A 24,831-nucleotide genomic window follows, 5' to 3' on the forward strand; every position below is an offset into this window, starting at 1 on the left:
ACACCCTTCACACCACATCGTGGTTACTGGTTGTGAACAACTTAATAGATCGAGTCCTTAATCCATTAAATCTTCAGCTCCAACTTTTCAGAAAACTTTTAAGGATTCCAAAGGCTCATAAAAATCCAAACTTTATGGACATGCATGTCCAATGCATGTCTCTATCTCTCATCTAGGTCAAAATGGTAGAAATAAGATCAAAACCCCATGCATGAACTCAAAGCTACATACCAGTTACCTTCACTCATATACACACCTACACGCAAACATGTATGCTTACACACACATACACACACCTGCTTCCATACGCATGCCCACACTTAGGTACACACATATGTCAACACCTACACTAACACTCATACCCGCACCTATATGTACACATAATGCCACACCTACGCCCACTTCTTTTCCTTTCTTTAACTCTTTAAACCAGTACCCAAATCTTGACTAATCGGTTATAGACCTAGCTCCAAACAAGATATTTGTTAATTGATTCTATTAAATGCAATTATATATTTTCGTTTTGTAAAATTATCTTTTTGTTATGTATATTACATACGAATTCAATAAAAGTCATTGGTTTGGAAGGTTAAGTTTGATAATTTATCATCTTTATTAAAAATTAATCAATCAAACACGATTCCAATTTTTTCCAGATTCAAACTCTTTTTGCAAATTACATTATTTCCAAAAACATTCTACTAAGTACTAAGTATGGCTTTTAGTATTTGTATTTGACTTTGAGACGGGCATATTATTAATTTCGATTTTGGACGGTATATTTGATATGAAATGCGGAAACCGTATTTTCTTCTCACAATCACCAGCGGCTGCATAACCCTCTGGCTTTACCATAATCAACAAACATCCGATTTCAAGAATCTTTTCCTTCATCAATCAAATCCACCACCCTCTTCGTTAAGATCTAGCTACTCTTCCGCTCTCACTCTCTTTCGATTTTCTCTCTCTCTACTCTCTAGAATGATGACAGATTGAAGATCTTGAGTATTTTCTCTTGAGTGGGCGTGCAAAACAAGACGACAATTCGTACAGACATGGCTGACTACTCAAAGGAAGATTTTATACAGCTCGTTAAGAGAATCGGGGCTTATCTATCCGACAAAGTTTCCAAGGTTCTCAACACCCAGGTCCTAATTTCTTCTTTTATCTTCAATCTTCATTTGTCTACCAACTGTTTGATGAAATGATTCTATGAAGTTTCGTTTCAAGATCTTTAGCTGTTTTGTTCTTTCCAATTTGTGTACAAATTGGATTCAGGTTTTATTTTCCGATCATTAAAAAACCTTACAACTTTCACGAGTCAACCAAATTGGGAAATTTCAATTCGAAAAGTTGAATTAGGTTCAGCGATGATAATCGTCGTCTGTGTTTTCAACTCTAGAGACGACTTGTACCTTCCATCGTCTTCTAGTCTCGTGATTCTCACATTCACGTGCACATAACACAACCCGTGAAACAAAGCTACTGACATTGCAGTAAAATTGACTTCTAGTCCATATCTACCAAAACCCCTTTTATTCTCACAAGATCCCGACATCTTTACAGGATATAGGGTCTGTTTGGGCGATAGCAGGACTTGCAGTTGCAGTAATATTCACATGGCGATTGTTGAGGACACCAAGTGAACCTCGAAGAAGACAACCTAAACATCAAGCTCCTTCATCTAGCAATTCTGGAGTTAATAGTCATCCAGATGCAAATTTATTTCCTTCAGGTGTTACTTCATCTTATGAAGATTCAAGAGCTCAAACTGTTATCGATGAGTTTTTTCAGCCTGTAAAGGTAAAATCGACAATTTGAAAACCTTAATTTTGGAAAATTTAAAACCCTTAAATTTAACAACCCTTTATTCTTTATTTCTTATTGTTGTTACAGCCTACTTTAGGACAAATAGTCAGACAAAAATTAAGTGATGGAAGGAAGGTATGCATATGGATGTTTATTAATTATGATTACAATGAATAACATGAAAGTGCTTTGATGATAATATTGGAAACAAGAAACACCATATATATAATATTAAGAAAAATAAGTTTACACATGAATTTTCAACCAAATATTATAAATCATAATGATATCATGATTTTGTTATAATAGGTAACTTGTCGATTGCTTGGAGTTATACTTGAAGAAAGTAATCCACAGGAGCTTCAGGTATTGGATAAAATAAATATTCATATCATTTTATCAATTTAGCCACTTAACTATTATTATTATTATTTTTTTATGATTATTATAAGTTATAAGTTATAACAATACTTTAATCATTTAAGCGTTCACTAATTTTTTTTAACAGAATCAAGCAACTGTGAGATCATCTGTTTTGGATGTTCTTTTGGAGATAACAAAATTCTGTGACCTTTATCTCATGGAAACAGTTTTAGATGATGAAAGTGAGGTATTATAATTTATATCTTTACTTATATTGTGGGTCCCATTTATGTGACATAAGAGAATTACAAAGTACAAACATGTTTACTTTGTTATCTTGTTGGCTAATTGAGATACTATTATTTGTTGCAGAAAAAAGTTTTAATTGCATTAGAAAATGCTGGGATTTTTACATCGGGTGGTTTGGTTAAAGACAAGGTAAAAAGTAAAACTAATTAGTAACGATTTTTTAATTATCATATCTAGGGTTTTGACATTGAAAAGTCAAAATTTGACTTTTCCTATAATTGGAATTTCAGGTACTTTTTTGTAGCACAGAAATTGGAAGAACGTCATTTGTTAGACAGCTGGAGCCAGATTGGCATATAGACTCGAGTCAAGAAATTACGACTCAGTTGGCAGTATGTATACGTAATTTTAAATTTTAAATATTAATATTATGTCAATTTAACCTAAATTATAAAAAATAAAAATATTGTTATTCATGTTACGAAATCTAATTCCATAATTTGTTACATTTTTTGTTATATGATAACAGAGGTTCATCAAGTATCAGCTTCACATCTCAACAAACAAAACCGAACGAATTGCTTCTAATGTTTTCAGTTCTTCGTCATTGGAACAGTTTTTCAGTGGTTGACTTTTGAGAATTGGTCAACGGATTTAATTTTTTTTGGGAATTTGTGCCTTATATGATGTTATATGCGCATTAAATGCTCACATGAGGCTTGATTTTGTGCAATAGATTTGGTCAAATATATTGAATATTCCAATTATTATTGTGGTATGTGTAAGTTTATTTATGTTATAATCTAAATGATAAAGAACTTGTAGATCTTTATAAATTAGTTGTTGGAAATTTATGGTGCGAGAATAAATGAATAGGGTTTAATGTAAGAAATGGCAACATATTTTTATTAATGTATAATTTTTATATTCTGTTGAAGCTTGAAAAATCTATGCAATTATAGCAATACTAATGGATGATGCTCTAGTAAGAAAAAATTGAGAGTGCAATGTTATGCTTTGATAAATTTTTTAAACTTAATGCCTTAATATTTGAAACAATTTAAGTACACAATGCTACACCCTAATGGAATGAAACTAGGATGATGTAAGTAATAGATAATAATATATATATTTTTGTATGTTATAGCATTATATTTTCATTTGCTTCTATTATAACATATTATAGTTTTAATTTTTTTTCCTTACTAATGCATTATATTTTTAAAAAATCCAACTAGTGCATTGTACATCTAATTCTGTATGTTATTAGGATGTTATTCTTTGAAATATAATAAAGTGTAACAACAAAAGTTGTTTTGTATTTCGATAAAATGCTATAGTGAAAAGAATTTATAACTACAATATGGCAATAGGAAAAACAAAACTAGAATATTACTATAAACAAATCAAAGTACATTTTGTATTTCTTGTATTTAATCTATTATGTTGTATGCTTATGTATACAATTTGTAGAAAGATATGTAACCTTTTTTTATCTAGAAGGACTTCATTTGTAAATCGGTCTTTATTTAGGGACCGTTATTGTAAAATTATTTTTACCTATAGACGGTTATACCAGTACATGTATAAATCCCAGCGTCATCGATTCTCTTGAAGAACACCTCATATGAGTGGACTAACTCAGTCACGCGCCCTGGTCAACTCGGTCGAGTTGCAACTATCGAAACCCCAACGTAACTACAAAATCGCCTCTTCATCGCTCGTCGGATTGTTACCCCGGAAAACCCCCAGCGGAGTATCGACAAGAACACGCATTTTCACACTCGAACACACACTACAACAATTCGCTGCACCTTCAAAACTCCACCGACGATCCACCGCTACTCTCCGCAACCGTAATTTGACGGCGATGGATTCAGATTCGCATCCGCACGCGCCGGAACTGGATGCAAGAACAATTACAACCTCCGATGACGGAGCCACCTCTTCGAGCTTGGATGATCAGAATGTTGTTGTTGCCAATGGAGAAAGTCGCGATGCGAACGACAATGAAGTGGAAGGTGCGAATTTATTGAATTATGTCGTGTTGATATCGCATCATTTACAGATTTTTGGTAATTTATACAACAAAGTACAATTAAATGTTTTACTGAGGAAAAATGAATTGAAAATGTTGAACAGTTGAAGGTGGGCAAAAGAAAGTGCTTCCTGAGGAGCTATCACGGAGTGTTGTGACGCTTTCGTGTGAATCCTCCGCTGAAGGAGGAATTTGCGAGGTTTATTTGGTTGGAACGGCGCATGTTTCTGCGGTAATCAACTTGTTTTAGATTAACTCAATTTATTTATCACGTTCTTAATCTGTTTAGTTAAATGAATTGAATCAATTGTCCATTTCTTCAATCGATTTGCTCACTTATCTTGATATTTCATGAAGAATATCTGAGTTGCTTTTCTGGATTTCTAGTTTCTTTAGCCTCCTATAAAGTCCAAGAATGTTGAAGTTGCTAGTATTGTTTGCTTAGTTGAGAAGCGAAAGATATAAAAGGTCAATGTTGATCACAATGAATTACTTATATTGTAAAGAACATTGCTTAATCTGCACTTCATGTTCCAACTCTTTTTCCTGCTCAAAAGCTAATCTGTAGGAAAGTGATATGTTGATGATTGAGTTGAAGAACAGTTCTGTTGCCTCAGGTTAAATGACTAGAAGCCTTACAAGATTTTAATCAATAACATTTACTTTTGAGAAGTTGATTCATGGAAACTTTGGTGCTCAATATGTCTTGTGTTTCATCATCAAGTTATTGAGTTTAAGGAAGTTCATGAGGAACCCCTGATGGATTTTTAGTGTTGCAATGTGATGAAATTGAAGTTTCAACTCAAGTTTTTGTTCAAGAATATCTGCCTGTAGGATAATAAGTAGAATTTTGTTTCAGAAAATCTACGGATCTGTTATATTCTTTGCTACAGATATACAAATATAATGACATAGGGAACATTTCCAGGTTTTAAAGTTTCAAGGTGCTTTGAGTTTGTAAAATCCCATGAATGACATATTGCTACTTTTGACCTATTGATTATTCATCATCGTTTCTGTAGGAGTCTTGCCAAGAAGTTCAAGCTGTAGTCAGTTTCTTAAAACCACAGGTGATTCTCTTTATAACTCATGACACTTTATTGATGGATGCACCTTTTACCATATAAATTTCACTACACAATAATAAAATGCAGGTTGTCTTTCTGGAGTTATGCTCAAATCGTATGGCAGTTCTCACTCCACAGAATCTGAAGGTCATTCTGTATACTTATCATCTACTATTTTCTCTTTTTTTATTGTTAAAAACCCAAACCAAAGAGTGTTAAATCATAAAAATGACCAAAACAAGTAATATCCTTTCACAATATGACATCACAGTTTCGTGAAGTCCATTTTGCAAAATGGGTTGTTATTTTGTGATAGGATACCACCCATTATGATCATTTTAGTGATTAACCTAATAAAAAAAATCTAGGATCTAATTTATATATTCCTCTGAAAAATTATAATACATAGAAAAATCTCACATTAGACTATTCCTCTTGCAAATGTACTGATTCTTAGGGTGTGCAGATACCTACAATGGGAGAAATGGTGGATTTGTGGAAGAAAAATCACAACATGTTTGGAATACTTTACAGCTGGTTTCTAGCTAAGGCATGATTTCACTCTTCAAATGTTTAACTTCAAGAAATAGCAATGTACTTTCATTGATTTGTTTTATAATATTAATATCATCCTACTTCCATTCTTTCCTATAAAAATTACAATGCCTTAATAATAAAATAACTGAAAGTATGATGCTATAAAAAAACATAACAAAATCAAACCACAGCAAAAAAAAAAAGTTAGGGACCAAACATGCAATTTTAACCAAACCATAGGGGCGATTTCAGTAATTTACTCTTATTTGTTTGTTTTCAGGTAGCAAGTAAGCTTGAGGTTTTCCCTGGTAGTGAGTTTCGTGTTGCATATGAAGAAGCCATGAAGTATGGTGGCAAGGTTATTCTTGGTGATCGTCCTGTAAATGTAAGAAATAACAATCTACTTTTATATATTTCCTTTTTCTTTTTTTTTTATTAAAAAAAACAGCCTATTTTTATTTTTTCATATCATAAAATTGCACATTCTGAAAACTTATCCACTTATAGCAATATCATCCAATTACAAAGCAAGTTATCATTGGTAGATTTTTCAATGTATCAATAAGAAAAAATAAATTGAAAGTACAATGCTGTGTAATTTAACAAAATATATAAATCTTTAATGTTTATGTGATGGATGAACAGATTACATTACGCAGAACATGGTCAAAAATGCCCCTATGGCATAAAACAAAGCTGATGTATTCCTTGATGTTTCAGTCAATATTTTTACCAAGCTCCTCGCGTCTTAATGAAATGGTATGTGCCTCATTCTCATACAAACTAAACGAGGGCATATTTGTAAAATGTTCATCTTATGTTTATGTGTTTATATATATATATATTTGTTGTTATCAGTTGAAGGAATTGGATGATGTGGACATGTTGACACTTGTTATTCAAGAAATGAGCAAGGAGTATCCCACTCTAATGGAAACCCTTGTACATGAACGTGACAGGTTAGTATCTTCTTTACTTGAATATCATTGTTTTTATAATATATATAAAATCTTTACTTGATAATACATTTTTCATGAGTTTTTTTTTGTTTGTCAGATAATTAATAAAATAAATATGGTTTTGGATGTAGGTATATGTCATCCAGCCTGTTGAAAATAGCAAGTGAGCATAGTTCAGTGGTTGCAGTTGTTGGAAAAGGCCACCTTCAGGGAATCAAAAAACATTGGCAGCATCCTGTTGAGGTCACCAATTATTTTCCATGGTTATTACTTATTTCAATAATAATAATAATAATAATAATATTTTGATAGCTAAATTGATAACAAAAAAATAATAATCAACAAATGGTAAACTACATTGTGCTTTTCTGTATCTGAAACTGGGTAACCATGAAACATGCATCTTATTAAATGTTAAAAAGTATAATGGTTAAATTACTACATCGTGAAATTTTGTTTTTTTGGAATGTAAGGGTAAAATGGTCATTATGCAGGTGAGAGAGCTTCTGGAGTTGCCTACAACAAAACCAGCCATTTCGGTGACAAAGGTCCTGTCAACGGTTGGTGTAGCTGTTGCTGGGGTGGCCATTGTTTCGGGTATCTACCTTTCAAGCAGGAAATAATATTTTCTTTCCGATATTACCCTTCTTTTTTTATTAATCCAAACGAATTTGATTTCTGTTGCTACTTTTACATCCCTGACAAAAAGAAATGAGAAAGAGAAGGATAAAACATACAACAAAAACATGTGGGTTTTAGATTGGAATAATCGTCAAATTTGTTTTTAGTTACAAAAGAATACATGGTGTTTAATTTACTTTGGTTTTATTTATCTAAAAAAGATTAAAAAAATAAATAAATCAGACAACCAATTTATTTTCAGTATGATCGGAATGATTTCACTTTTGTGAAGGAGATAAACCTTTTTTGTTTTTTTTTTTTTTGTTTTTTTTTTTTTTTTGATTTTATGTAACATGTTGAATTTGAATAGTGTACCCTAAGACAAAATTTCCTCATTTTACAAGGTGTTATATAATTCTAACCATCGGAATGTGTCATATGAGTAGAGTGGCACAAAGACCAGTTTTTTTTTGGTCAGAAAGTAACACTAGTATGACAACAAATATAAAAGCCTTGAATGAAATATGAACTTGTTAGCTAAGGATTGTTTGAACATAGCAAGATGATGAGTGCGACGTATACATGATAACTTGATCATTAAAATGTCGGTAGTGAATCAAATTTAAGTTTTTAAGCATGAACAAATTGTTACAAACCGTAAAAATTAAGAAAACAACTTAATAAAAAAAAAAAAAATCATTTTGATGGTGTACAAGTATTGACATAAGATCACAAATGAATTATTATGAGTTTGTTTTGTTTAATTCAAGATGAATTGATGAAATGATGATGTTTTACAAGATTTTTTGTAACTTCTGATGTTTGATTTCAAGTTGAAAATACGAATTTTTGATACTTGGATATATCATAAAACTAAAGAGAAGTGAGATCGAGATTGTAGTGTGATTGAAATCGTGTCACTAGTAGGATTTAAAAAAATGTAAGATCTTATGTTCAAAATCAAGATTTTGAAAACCTTGCCAACAGTAAATGAGACTTACGGTTACGGCTTTTAGTAGTCGATAACGTTAGTAAGAATTTTTGTGTTTTGATGCAATAAAAGAAGGGTTACGGCTTTTAGTAGTCGATAACGTTAGTAAGAATTTTTGTGTTTTGATGCAATAAAAAAAGGGTTACGGCTTTTAGTAGTCGATAACGTTAGTAAGAATTTTTGTGTTTTGATGCAATAAAAGAAGGCTCAAAACACAACAAAATTCTTAGCAACTTAAAAAACATTTTTGATTAGACATTTCATTCTTACATATTTGAAAAGGCTTGTTTGAAAGTGTTTATTATACATAGAAACAAATTTATCCGTCTATGACTACTCTAATCCTATAATCCCAATGAACCCGTAGGCTTGTTTTCTTCTTCATAACCAATGACGTACACACCGATTTACCTTTTTTCTCATGTCTTTTTTGGTCATTTAATATGTACAAATATAATTTGTCAAATACTTAAAGATATCTCCAATTATTATGTATTAACACCATATTAATTAGTCAAAGATATCGTATATGTTTATAATCACTTTTATAAAAAACCTCAAGCTGTTGTAAATTTAAATGAACCAGCCTTTCTTGTTTTCGTTTTTGTAGAAAAGCCACTTATTGTTCTTTTAAAGTTTATTCTTGGATAGAGATTGGTCGTACACAAGAGTATCACAATAAAATACAGACACCTAATACACTAATCTGCTGTACTTCTGTATTTGACCAAAACTTTCACCTAATACAACTTTTTGTTTCACATTAGCTAATGTTACAATATCCTAATAAATCAACCAATAGCCTTGTATACATTATTATATATGGAATTTTGATAACTAACCTATACTGTAATCCACTCTGCTTTTGTATTACAACAAGAGCTCGAATGCTCATTTTTCGTAACCAAGGCCTCTAAAAGTGCATTCATAGTGATCCTGAATAAGAAGGACATTCACGTCTTTTTGTCCCACTGAAAGTAGACAAACGTGGCCCGTGTGAACAATATTTTATACCATGTCTTAATTTCTTTGAATGGATTTCACAAAAAAAAAAAAAAGCTAAACCAAATTACCTTGTATTTTGAAGTAGGCAATTGAGAGGATGCCTTGCCATTAAGTCCCATGATATAAAAGAACCTTATTTATGCATCGCAATTAATTCATCTTTTTCACACCGCCGCAAAGCAATAACCATGGTTTCGTTGTAAGGCGGTAAGATTTCACAACATTGACGACGGGGTGTGGTCACCTAGAAGAGTATATAGATGTGCAAGTATTAAAGTACATGTCAAATGTCTAAAATACCCTTTTGTAATGATAACAAAGCGCAAAAAACACACATCTATCAAAATATCAAGACCATAATCAAAAGGGATAAATATGCACATACCTCTTGGCTCTCTTCATCGAGTTTTCTCGAGAAAACCTTGATTTCAATCAAATCCCGTATCGCATTACTTCTCGAGCAATTCACCGACACATTTCTTTTATACAAACTATGAAATTTATCCGTATCATAAACAACACCTTCCAAGAAAAAAGTATCCGGACCTTTACACACATCTTTATAATCTCGTGTATTAAACATATGAAGTCTCGAAAAAGCATTTTCTTTTCTCCTCCATGATCCAAATGTCTTTTGAATTTGAATCAAATCTGGAAGGAATTGATTCCCTTCAAACACTTGAACCACATAGCCCCAAGAAACCGATACCGTGATTGAGTTGGAAGGATCATAGCACACGGTTTGTTGAAGGATCCGAGCGGGATCGTGTTTTACAGGTTCGAAAAGACGTTTGACCGCTTCGAGCTTGGTCAAACCGGGAAAGATGGGATCTACGAGGTCGAAGTGGTGGAGGGATAATAATGGTGATAATGGATGTGCCGCAAGGATCCCGAACATGTTGCCTCGAATGTCCACCTGGCACATGGTTCAAGAAATTTTAGTTATTTTTCTACAAATCAGTCTTCTATACTGTGTTTGACATGTATTAGACTGAAAGTCGTGATTATCCTCTTTGTTGTCTTCATTGGAAATAATCCTAATAATTATTTTGCTTTCTAGGGATATTTGGGATATTTGTAACGACAAAGATAGATATATTTATATCTTTGTAGGACAAACAAATGATCAATTTTTTGCCTCATGGAACCCTCTCAAAAGATACTACTTTCATATCTAAAGTGCCAAAATGTGTAAAATACCTTTTTCACACAAGTGAAAAATGTCCAAAATACGTTCTAATTACATGTGAAATGTCTAAAATAACCTTTACTCTCAAATCAAAATAACTAGCTAACTTAAATTTATTTTGAAGAAACGTCGAGTCAAATTGAAATATAAAAAATCATGAAAAATCTAAAATTTGAATGTTTTTTTTTCATCTATGAATTTTACAAGGTCAAAGGGTAAAGCATTTTTCACCTGATGAAACCCTGGTTCATGGGTTAACTCAACACCAAGCTCCACCAAGCATGAATAAACCCTAGAATCGCTTCCGTACACATGGGGATACCTCATCAAACACGAATCCAAAACCCTCGCCAAAACCCTACCCAACGATCTGCTGATCGCGAATCCACCGCCGCCGAACGCCATATTAAACGAATGCTGGAAGTTCTGTTCGTAGCTTTCCGACATACTTCCGATGTAAAACCACCGTTCATGATCGTATTTCGCCAGAACCCTAATTAAATTCTCCGTGAAAAACACCGTATCGTCGTCCCCAAAAACGTACCACCGAATATCCTCCGATTCATTCGATTCCACCGCTTCTTTTACGATCCGCGCGACACGAATTGCCGACCGGAGTCCGCGCGGGAAGGTGTAGGGGAACCGTGACGTGTCGCCGGAGATAATTACAGGAGGTAGATCGGAATCGGAGTTGGAATCGGTTACCGGGCGGTCTAGAAAGACGATTGCGTTTGTGGAATTAGGTTTGTACCAGAGACGAAGGTAGGGTTTTCGATTATTGTATGATTTGTGAGAAGATGCGATGGAAAAGAGGATGTGGCGGATGGTGGTGGGAGGAGGTGTTACGACGGAGATGGCGGTGGGGGTGGTAGGGATTGGGGTGGTGAGCGGATGCGAGAGGAGATAGAACAGAGACAAACTTGAGATGATTAAGCACAAGTCTTTGATATTTGATGGTACGATTCTGAAAATTGACATTTTTGGTGGTTGTGGGTGTTCTTGATTTCCCGGCGGTGGTTGACGGCGGTGGATGGGGTTCTTGGTTTCCCGGATTTAATCAAAGAATAAAGAAACAGGGTAAACGGTGGAGTGCAAGGTACAACTTAATAATGCATAAAACATGTTTCTTTATAGGAAATAGTACAACTACTACTTTGCTTATTTGCGTCAAAAGTTCATTGCAAAATCCTTTTTAGAAGTAACTTAATGTGCATTAAATGCCAAGAAAAGAAATTAATAAGTCTGGTGTTACTTTAATTTTGTTGGTTTTTATTACTATCAATATCATATTTTTGAAAAAAAGATAAATCAGATTAATTTTACTTATCTCTTTCATATGCCAAAATATACAAATTAGGTTAAATTAACTCCGTTTTAATAATTTTTGCAGATTAATATGGTGTTTTTGTAAATGTCATCTGCAAAAATGTAGCCTCCAGAATTTGAGGTCATAAATTGCTTATTTATTTATTTTCCTTCATTTTATAACAAATGAATTATAAAAATTCTTTACTCTTAAATATCTAAAATCTGAAAACTCTCAAACAATGAGTTGGTTTTAATATCATATTTTTAGGTTTTGAGAGTTTATTTTAAGGTTACTGTTTGAATGTTTAGTAATCAAAACGCAAGTTTTGATCAAGAATAGACATTCTCATTAAAAAAAAATATAATGAATAGCACACATTTTCGCATCTGTGAAAATGAGTATTGCCGTTATTTTATTAGTGAGAATAGACATTTTTGCAAATGACATTTGCAAAAATGTAAACTTTTAGTATTTTTTTTCTTATTGAGAATACCTATTTTTGCATATGACATTGAAAAAATGTCATATTTAGAACTTTAGATTAGAAATGTTATCTATAAAAATCCTCTCTAATAAATGAATGTTTTTTTTTTTTGTCATCTGTCATATTCTCGTTCAATTTTCTAAATATTATTTTATGGTTATTTTGAATTAATTTATTTTCTGCATGTTTGAGTTTTTTTTTTTTTTTTTTTTATTATTATTTTTTTTTATTTTATTAAATTCCACATAATATTTTAATATAATAATTACAATAAATGGATATCAATTTTATTAATTAACTTACTTTATAATTTAAAAATTCTAAAAATTAAATTCAATTTTATTAATGAACTTATATTTTCTTATAAATTCAAAGTATATATATATATATATATATATATATATATATATATATATATATATATTAATTAACCCATATAATATATGAGTGTCGGCTAATATAATATCGTTTTTGTTGCGGTTTTTACTTTTAAGAATATGTGTCTTGTTACCAAACTAAGAAAATACTATTTATGGATTTCCCAATACACCGGGTGGGTGCTTATGGAGAATACATGCCCTTTCAAGTTTCAACATTTATCAAGAAGTCTCGAGAATAGATTTAAAGAAAAGACCTGAAAATTTGTTGGTGTATATAGAATGACATTCTTTAACATTGCTAAAAAACTTGAATTCAAATTGCCCGATTGCCACACCACATACAACATTTATGTAGTCTATATTTAATTAACTTATTATTTTTAGAAATGAAAATTTTGATTTTCGCAGCTATTATATAAAATGGATTTTATACTGGATGAATAAATATTCTAAATAAATTTTTTGTTAAGATGAAGAAACACGACTCCATTAACTTACCATTTTTTTTTCGTTTTTTTGCCGTCTAATTTACAAAAGTCCAAAACCATGATAGTCTGACTGGTCAACGCCTTCCGGCACATGTAAGCACGTGTCGCAAAACCCATTAAAGTTGGGCTGCTTCACTAACTAAAGTTGACCTTTTATTATTATTTTAGTGTCGTAAAGGCCCATTAAAGTTGAGTGGTTCTCCGTTCTCCAAACACTTATTAAACTTTTTATTTATTTATTTATTTTATTTTTTATTTGTTTGATTTAAGGCTAACAAAACTACTTTCTTCGGTCATTTCCCTGACCGAAGGTATATTTGCAACCTTGCTTTTTTGCTTTTAGTTATTTGATTTAAAACTACAGAGATGAATTAAAAAACGTATTTTCAGTATTTATTTTGTTGTAGTTAAATGTTATACCAGAGTAACTAATGTAGGTGTTAATATATCGATTAGACACACATAAAAAATGCCGGTTAAATTTTTTTATAAGTTGGAATTAACCTACTTGGCTAACACCTAGCTAACATGTTTTTATAACAGAGGAGATCATGAGTTTAATCTTTAGATACCAACTCGCCGATCAAAAAAATCCATTACTTTTTGTACAAATTCTTCTTTGGAAATATTGCAGTCTTTCAAGCTGTGGCGGAGTTAAAGTTAAAATAAAGGGGTAACACAAACTTGTCGGCCGAAGATGGTCGCCGACGACAAGCGACAATAGTGAATGACGGAGGTTAAAGCACCAACGAATCAGTGGAGCAACAACTTAAGAAGTCGTTGATCGATCACCATTTTGTTTCTATTCCACGTTCATTTTTTTTAAATATCAAATGGTATAAGATTTGGACAGTGGGATATTTCTTATTTCATAAAAAGATTGAGCTTAAACATTTTGGACCGTTTTAAAAGAAATTTGGACCTTATATATTTTGGCTTTATAATATAGCGTAGCCCATATTTTTAAGCGGGGTAGCACCGCTTTAAAAGAAATTTGGACCTTAAATATTTTGGCTTTATAATATAGTCCATATTTTTAAGCGGGGTAACACCGCAATATTAAAAAAAATTACGAATACTTCTATGCTTCTAGACGAAATTTGAGGGGTCACATGAGCTACCCGTGCGCTCATGTGAATTTGCTAATGCTGTCAAGCAACATGATGCAAGTTAGACTATGTAAACTTCCACTACAAACAAACTCAATCGAAAGGTGGAGATGAATAGTTTTAGGTGACGTTTGGTTCGCAAAATGTTTACGAAGGAATTGAAATCTTTCAGACATTATAATCTAATTACATAGTTTGTTTGGTTGACAGGAAATGAAATCGAAATCCAATTCCATATTATGTTTGGTTGGAATGAAATAAAATTTGAATGATGTGAAATGACATAATTTTACTTATCTTTTACTTAATTTTAACATTGTTTTATATATTATATGTGGTGGGCGATGGTGGTGGTGGTAGATGATGTTGGCGGTGGTTGTGGTGATGAATGGTAGCGGTTGTGTTATAGCGGCCTTAGGTGGTGGTAGTTGTGGTAGGTGGCTGCGATTGTAGAAAATACGACCACAGATACCAAACCTACGAATACCAAAAATATTATCGCATTTTTGGTGATTTTCTCAGGAATTGTCGGTTAATGAAGTACGATGCTATTTTTGACATATTTTGAGTTGCGTCAAGGAAATGCGATCGCAGAAATAGGATATACGATGACATTTTTCTTCCTGATGACTTTTTCAACCTTGCAAATCCTCGATCAACACATGTGAACACAAATGTCCAAAAATGCGATCATATTTTTGGTTTTTCGGCATGTTTCGGACGTTATTCTACAGGTTAAGCATTCCAAGTCATTCCTCAGTTTCCTTCTTCATTTCTAACTCCATTTTAGGTTCCAAACATGCATCCAGCTGCTCCCAAAGTACCGCTCTACTCGAATTATCTGAAAACGACACAAAAACGCTAGTAGTACGAGAATTTTGACAAAAGACATGAACTGAACATTATTTAAACTAATGTCATGCAAATGTTCAAATTATGATGCTAAATGATAATAAAAACAATCCTAAAAGATGCATAAAATGAAATCTATCATGGTACAAGAGATTTGATTCATTCATGATCTCACATGGCTACACTCGGAACCAATTTGACAACCATGTCTACTCAAATGAATTGTCACCGGATTCCTACATATATCTGTTGCTATATGTTGATGACATGCTCATCGTAACCAAGGACATGGCTGGAATAAATGACTTGAAGGTGTTCCTAAAGAATGAGTTTGAGATGAAGGATTTGGGAGTAGCAAAGAAGATACTTGGGATGAGGAATAAAAGGGATAAATGAGCAGGACGGTTGTGTGTTTTTCAACAAAATTACATTGAGAAATTTTGCTGTCTTTCAATTGTGATCAGTCCAAACCAGTTGGAGACCCTTTAGCGGCTCACTTTAAACTTGGTCCAAATATTATACCCACAACTAATGAAGAAAGGAAGTACACGAGTAGGGTTCCATACTCTAGTGCTGTTGGAATCTCATGTATGCAATACCATAATTGATTTGGCTTATTCAGTTTGTATGGTAAGCAGGTTTATGAGAAATCCAGGGAAGGCTCATTGGGAGTTGTAAAGTAGATCATGCGATACTTGAAGGGAACAAAAGAAGTTTTCTTGGTGTATGGAGCTAATACGAAAAGGTGACTTGGTTGGATACACTGACTCTGATCATGGTGGTGATTTGTTAAAGCGTAGGTCACGGATGTGCTACATATTTAGTTTATTCGGATGTGCCATCAGTTGGAAGTCAACGTTGCAAGATACCGTTGCGTTGTCTACAATTGAATCCAAATACATGTCTATGACAAAAGGAATAAAGGAAGAGATATGGTTGATCATCCTTATTTAGAGTCTTGGTTTGAAGGTGGAGAAGCATGTCTTACACTGTGGTAATCAGAGTGTGCTAACTCTTGCAATGTAATGTCCCAAAAATACCGAGTAAAAATTTCATTTTAAATAAGTTAAAGGCATTCATTCATTATTCCAAAAGACGATTAGAGTCAAAGTATTTTCAAAACATCAGAATAATTTGTAAACATTTAGTGCAAAATAGAACTCTAGGGGAATGTAGTGCGATCAATCAATGCCATTCCTTTTGAAAACAAAATACCTGAAACCATTAACATAAACTGTAAGCACAAAGCTTAGTGAATTCCCCAAAGTACCACATACCAAACATACAACTGGACCTAGCCCTGGGGTATATTCCATCCTAATACACAAATATGGGCCTAGCCCTAGGGTTTATCTCAACCCTATCAAAAAAATTTGGGCCCAGCTATGGGGATCACCTTAGGGTTTATTTCAACCCGATCATACAATAATGGGCCTCACCCTGTGGTTTATTTCAACCCGATCATACAATAATGGGCCTCACCCTGGGGTTTATTTTAATCCGATCATACAAACATATAAAAGTCACATAACAACAAGCATTCTACATAACAAAATAATGGGCTGACATTGGTGCCTTCGACCCATAGATACAGTAAGAAGACTCACCTCACAATCTGAAAGAATAGTTGCACTGATGATTGCTCCAAAAGCTATCTCTACCGGTCACCTATACAATTAACAGGGACCCAAATCTCAAACTATAATTTGAATTACCCAAAATGCCCTTAGGTCAAACTTGGTTAAAAGTCAAAAAGTCAATGAGTTAACTCAAGCTGAGTTTGCTCGCATACTCAGCTAATATACCCAACGTAGTGCACTTCTCTCGGCCAGAAAAGGGGTCTCAACCAGGTACGCCCAGCGTACTCGACTGCCACTTTCTCCTTTCTATTAAGTGCTTAATCTATTAAGGCACTTCGACCAAAACAAATATCTAGTTGCAAATGACGTTCTAAGTCATAAAGTTTCCAACTTTAGGACTTTCCAAGTCTAGAAAGAGTCCAACAACTAAACCCTAACTTATTACACAAACCAAAACCTCATATCTCATGCATGAAGAAAGGGAAGGGACCAAGATCACATTTTAATGACTCCTAATAACTCCATAATGGATCAAGTTTCCAACTTTATCCATTAGGATGGTCTAAACAACCAATATATAGTCTTTAAGTCTCAAAGGGATCAAAAATGCATCTTTCTCAACTTAATCCATTAAGTCTAAGTATCCAAACTTCAGATCTAAAGCAAAATGATGTTTAGATGGATAAAGTTTCCAATTTTATCCATAGCAAGGTCACAAACTTTCAAGATCTATACTTTATGTACTAAAGTGACCAAAGAGCTCATAAAACCCAAAACTAGCTAGATCTAAATAATACATCATCAAGATTCAAGCTTTATACCTTCTAAAGTTGAGAAAAGCAATATAGGCTTTGGATCCACGAGCTTGAGCTTCAATAATCAACAAGCTTGAACTTCTCTTTCATCCAAAATGCTCTCAAAACACATAGAAAGGATCAAGATTTTATCTAGGTAATAGGGTTACATGTTGGAGGCTCAAGATGGTGGAGGTTGATGTTATGAAGGACCCCATGGGGTTAGATTCCTTAAATAAGGCTAAAAACCATGAAAATAGTTTTTTTTTGGTAACATTCATGTTTGGTAAGTTCATCTTTTAGCCCTTTATGCAAAATTCCTTTCATTTTGGTCCTTTATCTAGTAAGTGAGGCATACTAAGTGGTACGCTTGGCATACTAGCCCGATGCATGATCGCGGATTCCATGCACGTATGCGGGGCGTACGTGGAGTATGCATGTCATACACAGGCCTGAGACAAACCCTAATTTTTATGGTTTGTGCCCTATTTAAGCATCTTAAACTCACCTCATGGGCATTTTAGACCAACCTCCATATCTTCTAAACCCTAACTTCTCCCCAAGCCTGTGTTTTGGTGCTTTTGAGCCCTTGTGAAGAATTTTGGTGTGTTCTTGTGAATTTTGAAGTGGTAGAAGGAGATTGAAGACTCATTCCTTGGAGTAGAGCTTAAAGATCCAGAGTTAGCATCATCATTTCAAGCCATTTGAGGTATAAAGTCCTAAACTTGTCAACTCATATGTATATCTAATTTTGGGTTTGTTTATGGCTTATTTTGGTCCATTTTGGTTGGTTCTTGTGAGTAAAGATTGTTTCAGAAGTTTAACCCTTAGATCTGGATGTTTTAGGGGTCCCTTATGCATAAAAATGCAAACTTTATGGAGTGTTGTGACCCATGCATGTATTAAGACCTTTGTTAAGCTCTTTTTGAGCTCTTGAGCCCCATTAAGCCATGCATGCATGTAAAGTTGGCAACTTTACGTGATAAGTTACCTTTAGGTACTAAATCTGAGAGTTTGGATAAAGGACTTAATGGTTTAAGCGCTTAACGGAGTTGGAAGGCACACCAGGGAGTATGATGTGCGTACCCAGTTGGTACGCTACGCATACTAGCCCCATAAGGAGTACACTAAACATACGAGATGAGTACGCCCTACATACTCATCAAATGGGCCTTGGACTTGACGTTTTTGATATTAGGCCAATGTTTGGGCTTTTTTGGTTCATCAAACTTCTGTGATGGTGTAACACCAAATTTTTCAAACAAAATTTTCAAATTTCGTAGTTCAATATAAAAATCAAAATGTATCTCAAATCATAAACATTCATATCAAAATATAAGTAATCAAAAACATCTCCCAGAATCTCATCAAAATACTCCAACAATGTGTACAATCAAGCTGGCGCCTTCCCACGATCCTCGTTGGTACCTGAAACACATTTCACACAACACGGTAAGCATAAATGATTAGTGAGTTCCCCAAAATACCACATACAACACATACGCCACTCAAGGCTACAATATGACCCTCTGGTCGATGTGTCTCAGCGGAACCCTCCAGTTCTGTATCGTTGGGTCCTCCGACCCGGTCTGTCTCGTTGGACCTTCCGGCTCGGTCTATATCATTGGACCCTCCGGTCTGGTCTATATCACACAACATACATATATCACAAGCACATATACACAAATAGCACATAACATATAAGACCCTCCGGTCTGCTCAGGGTTTCCACACTAGGTAATGTATAGTGAGAAGACTCACCTCAGATGTCTCGGTAAATCTCTGACTCGGTAGAAATACGATCTATCCTCTGCCTAATCACTTAAAGTAAATACTCTCATAAATATAACTATACTCAACCCTCTCTTAGCACCCTCAGAAGGGTAAAAGACCATTTTACCCCTCTCCTGGCTTGAAGGCCACATTGTTGACCAAACCCTAAAAGTCAAAAAAAGTCAATGGTCAAACTTTGACCCGACTCGTCGGGTGCACTTTGGCGACTCGGCGAGTCTACATGTGTCCACTAACTCTTTAGTCCTGCTTGGCACGTCGAGTCCCTCCCCTTGCTCGACGAGTCACACCTGGCATGAATCGCGGGGCCACCCCGATTCAACTCGCCGAGTCTCAAGAACAACTCGGCGAGTTCCGCCTTGAACTCCAGTCCTCTAATCCCCCTCTGACTCACTAAGTTATTTCCCCAACTCGGCAAGTCTACTCACTGAGTGGTTTACGTGAAACCCTAACCCTACTCGCCGAGTCTGATCTTTGGACTCAGCGAGTTCATGCCATGCACAAACTCCATTGACCTCCTGAGGTCAGATCTGTTCCTTTAATCCATAGATCTGGCCTTCCCAAGTGTGATAATCACGTAAAGTTTAGACCTTGACACTCATATATCATCTAGATGGTATCACTTGGTGATTTAGCCCCAAAAATGACATCCTAAGTTCATGGCTCCCAAAATAACTCATAAAGCTCCAAGGGTTAAGGTCTCTGGACCTCTTTGAGTCCAGATCCAAAGCATAAACTCGAGAAGGGACCAATTGCTCCACATAACCATCATCTAAAGGGGTTAGAAAACCCTAACTCTAAGAATAAACACCAAAACTGAAGAAGGTCCGAATAAATACCTCAAGATGAAGTCTCTGAACTCTGAAATCACTAGAATCGCACCTCCTTCAGCCTCCCCTTGCCTTGGTCACCTCCTTTATGAAATTACACCAACAAAATGATCAAAAATGGCCTCTCCTTCCTCACAACCGCTCTAGATCTCTTAGGGTTTCTCTCTGGGGTTTGGTAGCCGCAAATGACGGCCCTAAGGGCCTTTAAATAGGTCCCAAACCCAGAAAATTAGGGTTTCATTAAACAGCGTGGACTCGCCGAGTCCACTCATGGACTTGCTGATTTCAGTCATGAACCCGGATGAAAATCCGCGACCCTACTCGGCGAGTCTAAGCACCAACTCACCGAGTCCCTCCACAAACTCCAAAATAAATGAATAAAATAATATACCTGGGAATCCGGATGTTACAGATGGTCTTGGACTAGCATGGTTGGCTTCTTTTGGATTTTAGGCCCATGATGGGTTTGGGCCCAATTTGGAAGATTGGGCCATAAATGAGCCTTGGGTTGCTAAGTAGAATTTGGGCCTTTTTAGTAGTTGAATCGGGCCTTGAACTTAAGACAAGTTAGATAAGGGGGTAAATTGGTCTTTTTCCCTGGTTATGGGCCTAATTATTAGACTTGTGATTATGGATTGAGATCCAATTAATAAATGCATGTTATTGATATTGATAGAGCGGGGATTTAATGAACCAGCAGCCAGAGATTTATTTGAGTGATTCTGTAGCTTGAGGTGAGTTTCCTCATTGTGTTTAGTTGGTTGAAGGCACCAATGCTGGCCCATGGTTATTATGCTTAGGATGCTAGATGTCTGGGTGACTCTTGCATAGGTTATGTGTTTGCATGTTTACTGGGCAAAGCCCGATGCTAGGAGGCGCCCGATGACCATCTTGTATGTTATTTATATTTGAGATCATTGTATGTGTTATGTATATGTGTTTAGCTGGCAAGACCCGATGTCGGGAGGGGCCTGATGTGTTGGAATAGTGTCTAAGCCCGTAACTATATTTGGTATGTACTTGACCCGGTTGTGCATGGTCCTTTTGGGTTGCCTTCTCCAAAGCAACTTGACAAGGTAATTTAAGGAGAAAGAGAGAGTATTATGATTTATTAATATATTATAAGAATAATATATTAAAGGAGAATTCATATTTATTTAATTAGTATTAGTCATAAATTAATTAAGAATTAATTTAGTGGTCAAAAGAGATTAATTGAATAAAGGGGTATAAACTGTCAAATGTGTGATAGTTGAGTTTTAGGTTAAGGAAACCTAATGGGCTTAAGGGGGAACGAAATTATGATGGGTAACCATCATATTTTCGTACAAGGGCCTTATTCCAGAAGGTTCCATGGGTTGCTTGGTGGTTAAGCTGTCCATTAGGGTTTAGAGTGAAACCCTAGTAACCTGTAACTATAAATATGACCCCTAGGGCATGAATTCGGCTACCACTTGATTCCAAGAGTGCCCTAGGCCGAATTCTAGCCTCCCTCTCCCTCTCTCATATTGCCTTCTTGCTTGTGGGGTTTGTGAACCATTAGAGGAGTTGCATTTGTGACTCTAGGCTCAAAAGAAGAAGATATACAAGATCTAAGCCAACAATTGAAGAGGTAAACATCTAGATCTGATTCTATATGTTAGTTATGTTGTTTATATGTTAGATTAGGGTTTGTAAGTCTTGGAATCAAAGCATGCTCAATAGTGAAACCTAGATCCAAGCATTAGGGTTTGTATGAGCACATAGGAATGTTTCTTATGCATAAAACCCATCAGTGGTATCAGAGCTTTGATTGGTTTCAGTTGTATGTGATGCTTAACTGCTTTATTTGCTGAGAAAACGATTTTTGGTCCCTGCCCGACTCAACTCGGCGAGTCACTACCTGGACTCGGCGAGTTGGCCCCTACTCGGCGAGTCCAGGCCTGACTCGGCGAGTCAGTTCGTCAGAATTAGGGTTTTTCGGGTTTTTGGCTGCTGTTTTGACTTGGACTTGATGCTTAATTGTTTTATGAAGTTAAAATCCGAATTTTATCTATATTAAGTGTTTATCCTTGCCAAAAGAATAGATAATTTCAAATCTTTTTAAATATTAGTTATTTATGTGATAAATATGGATTATTTAAAAATTATTTGGTAATTATCTAATGACTAAAATTAAGATTAGGTCAAATATATATAATTATGAAATTAATTGGTTAATTTGAATTATTTGTTATTTGATCCCTTATGTTTTGAAAATTTCAAAACTTGCCCTCAAGTTTTTGAAATTTGAATTTTGTAATTAAAAGTTTAATTTTGAATAATTTAAATTTCAAATTACAAGTTTAAAATTCAACCCTATACTATTATATATTACAAGCTTAATTAATATATATATATATATATATATATATATATATATATATATATATATATATATATATAACTTAAATGCTAGTCTTACCGGTAGTAGGCCTCATTCACGAAGCCGGTCTATAAGGTGGGTATAAGGTTGCTACCTATAAAATGGCGCTTAATGGGTGTACACTCACACCTACCGCTTGCTTGACTGGTGGAGGGTCGTTAGCCGAACGGGTAGGATAGGGCAACCCTCTCCTCATTAAAAGTATAATGTTGAATATAAAGTAACTACATGTTTTTTTTTTACAAATTCCCATTCCTAGTTACTTTAGGGTAAAATGTGAAAATGATGCTAATCCATGGAATTACACTTCGTACCTTTGTCAAATGTTGATGGAGCGCGTGTGGTTAACCAGCACATCAATTTGGGGATGACATAGGTAGCGAAGGGTGACTCGATGTTTGTCATAGATCAATGGAGCGTGTGTGGTTTACCGGCACATTGATTGGGTGATAGTGACATTGGGTGCACCACGTTAATTCGCATGGTTATTCACAAATTTGTTTGCGATCCTCGGCATCCCAGTCGCAAATTTGAAATGCATATCGAGATTTAAACATGCCATTGAAAAGTTCAATGAATCTCAAAGATCTAGGAGTTTTCAATACATTTAAAACCTAAATTGCTTTTTCGTTTTTCATGGTGAGAATTAGTGAATCGTCATTCACTTACCTTCAAATTATTTACTTTTAGAGTACGACATCCCTTTCTAAGTTGTAAATAATTTTGTTGGATCCTAACCCTAATTTCTCATTTGGGTGTTTAATTAGGGATTCATTTCTAATCAAACTTTGTTCCTTTCTTTTTCAGATGTCTGCTAACAACGACAACAACAACGCTTCTGGGTCATTCTCGTTGATGAACTTGTGTCAGAAAGTGACACTTGATGGTTCAAACTTCAACGAGTGGATGAGGTACATTCGCATGATCACACGCTACGAGGACAAAGAATATGTCCTCGATGAAAAGCTTGAGAAGATCATCCCAGATGTTGCTACTCCTGAGGAATTGGCCGCCTTTGAGGCCCACGAGCGTGATGCCACGAAAGTTCACTGCATCATGCTGGCCACCATGAACCTCGAACTCCAAAAGTCCTATGAGGACATGTATCCATATGAAATGCATCAGGATTTGCTGGACAGGTATCACCAGAGCGCGAGGCAAGAGCGCTATGAGATCATTACTAACATGATCACCGCTAAGATGGGGGAGTGGAGAATCCCTAACCTCTCATTTGCAGAAACTGCAGAGGTATGTTGATCGTCTTCTCAAACTTAATGTTAAGTTTGATGAGGATTTGGCTATCGACATAATCCTCCACTCCTTGCCCTCCTGCTACAATCGGTTTAGGATGACCTACCATATGAACAAAGAGGAGGTCTCCTTGAGCAAGCTCCAAGGACTTTTGACGACTGCTGAGAGCAACCTCAAAGACAAATCCGTTGCACCGTCCCCTGCTGTGGCCGCTCCTATGATGGCAATAGGTCAAGGAAAGGGCAAAAAGAGGAAGGCTCCTTGTAAGAGCCACCATAAGGGGAAACCCCGTGATGGATCTTCCTCAAGTGGGACCAAAGCTGGCTCCGTTAAACACTCTTCCGATCCTAAAGAAGCAGAGTGCTTCTATTGCCACCAAAAGGGCCACTGGAAGCGAAGCTGCCCTCAATATCTGCAGGACATAAGAGATGGGAAGATCAAGCCCACATTGGCAGGTATGTATTCTATTAAATCTAATAACTCATCATTTGCTACTTCATGGGTTCTTGATACAGGATGTGGTTACCACATTTGTTCTGATTTGCAGGGCCTAAAAAGAAGTAGGGAGATGGAGCATGGGAAGATGAACCTGATTATGGGAAACAGAAGATCGTCGCCTGTGACCAAAGTCGGTGTTTATTCTTTAGTGTTGAGTAATGGGTTAGGAATAGATTTAGAGAATTGCTGTTATTCGCCAGATATGGCAAGAAACATTATTTCTTTTCACGGGT

At 35.1% G+C, this 24,831-nt stretch overlaps 3 protein-coding genes and 1 long non-coding RNA gene across 5 annotated transcripts; 3 read left to right on the top strand and 1 right to left on the bottom strand.

The window, feature by feature from the left end:
• The first annotated feature begins 818 nt into the window (after positions 1-818).
• LOC145069895 (peroxisome biogenesis protein 22-like) lies at positions 819-3,257 on the top strand. Its single transcript, XM_079016841.1, has 8 exons — positions 819-1,148; positions 1,567-1,803; positions 1,897-1,944; positions 2,119-2,175; positions 2,318-2,419; positions 2,545-2,610; positions 2,712-2,813; positions 2,951-3,257. Exons 1-8 carry the CDS (start codon positions 1,056-1,058, stop codon positions 3,050-3,052), a joined length of 807 nt encoding a protein of 268 aa, XP_078872967.1. The 5' UTR covers positions 819-1,055; the 3' UTR covers positions 3,053-3,257.
• A 766-nt stretch (positions 3,258-4,023) lies between these two features.
• LOC145069114 (uncharacterized) lies at positions 4,024-7,839 on the top strand. The gene is made up of 10 exons (XM_079016082.1): positions 4,024-4,442; positions 4,564-4,691; positions 5,482-5,529; positions 5,614-5,673; positions 5,993-6,076; positions 6,344-6,448; positions 6,709-6,822; positions 6,922-7,022; positions 7,154-7,265; positions 7,517-7,839. Exons 1-10 carry the CDS (start codon positions 4,049-4,051, stop codon positions 7,643-7,645), a joined length of 1,275 nt encoding a protein of 424 aa, XP_078872208.1. The 5' UTR covers positions 4,024-4,048; the 3' UTR covers positions 7,646-7,839.
• Positions 7,840-9,199: 1,360 nt separating this feature from the next.
• Positions 9,200-12,019, bottom strand: LOC145066524 (glycosyltransferase (DUF604)). The gene is made up of 4 exons (XM_079013807.1): positions 11,060-12,019; positions 10,025-10,555; positions 9,708-9,883; positions 9,200-9,605 (listed from the first exon to the last, which is right to left on the bottom strand). The coding sequence occupies exons 1-3, from the start codon at positions 11,804-11,806 to the stop codon at positions 9,773-9,775; spliced, it is 1,389 nt and encodes a 462-aa protein (XP_078869933.1). The 5' UTR covers positions 11,807-12,019; the 3' UTR covers positions 9,200-9,605; positions 9,708-9,772.
• On the top strand, positions 11,785-14,382 carry LOC145066525 (uncharacterized). 2 transcript variants are annotated; one of them, XR_013688779.1, is made up of 3 exons: positions 11,791-11,924; positions 12,219-12,275; positions 14,033-14,382. It is a non-coding gene; the product is annotated as an uncharacterized LOC145066525 (long non-coding RNA). The 2 variants fall into 2 exon arrangements; XR_013688780.1 differs by lacking the exon at positions 12,219-12,275 and having other exon boundaries at positions 11,785-11,924.
• Positions 14,383-24,831: the final 10,449 nt, after the last annotated feature.

This window comes from Lactuca serriola, chromosome 8 (assembly GCF_051521515.1).
Source record: "Lactuca serriola cultivar US96UC23 chromosome 8, Lser_US96UC23_V15, whole genome shotgun sequence".
NCBI lineage: Eukaryota > Viridiplantae > Streptophyta > Magnoliopsida > Asterales > Asteraceae > Lactuca > Lactuca serriola.

Bases quoted from the DNA above. Each gene is read 5' to 3' on its own strand.
- LOC145069895 (XM_079016841.1), top strand. From the start codon at position 1,056: ATGGCTGACTACTCAAAGGAAGATTTTATACAGCTCGTTAAGAGAATC. The intron at 1,945-2,118 runs GTATGCATATGG...TTGTTATAATAG, and splicing joins AATTAAGTGATGGAAGGAAG to GTAACTTGTCGATTGCTTGG. The intron at 2,176-2,317 runs GTATTGGATAAA...TTTTTTTAACAG, and splicing joins GTAATCCACAGGAGCTTCAG to AATCAAGCAACTGTGAGATC.
- LOC145069114 (XM_079016082.1), top strand. From the start codon at position 4,049: ATGAGTGGACTAACTCAGTCACGCGCCCTGGTCAACTCGGTCGAGTTG. The intron at 4,443-4,563 runs GTGCGAATTTAT...AATGTTGAACAG, and splicing joins GAACGACAATGAAGTGGAAG to TTGAAGGTGGGCAAAAGAAA. The intron at 5,674-5,992 runs GTCATTCTGTAT...TAGGGTGTGCAG, and splicing joins TCACTCCACAGAATCTGAAG to ATACCTACAATGGGAGAAAT.
- LOC145066524 (XM_079013807.1), bottom strand. From the start codon at position 11,806: ATGTCAATTTTCAGAATCGTACCATCAAATATCAAAGACTTGTGCTTA. The intron at 10,556-11,059 runs GTGAAAAATGCT...ACCATGTGCCAG, and splicing joins ATGAACCAGGGTTTCATCAG to GTGGACATTCGAGGCAACAT. The intron at 9,884-10,024 runs GTATGTGCATAT...ATACTCTTCTAG, and splicing joins TCGATGAAGAGAGCCAAGAG to GTGACCACACCCCGTCGTCA.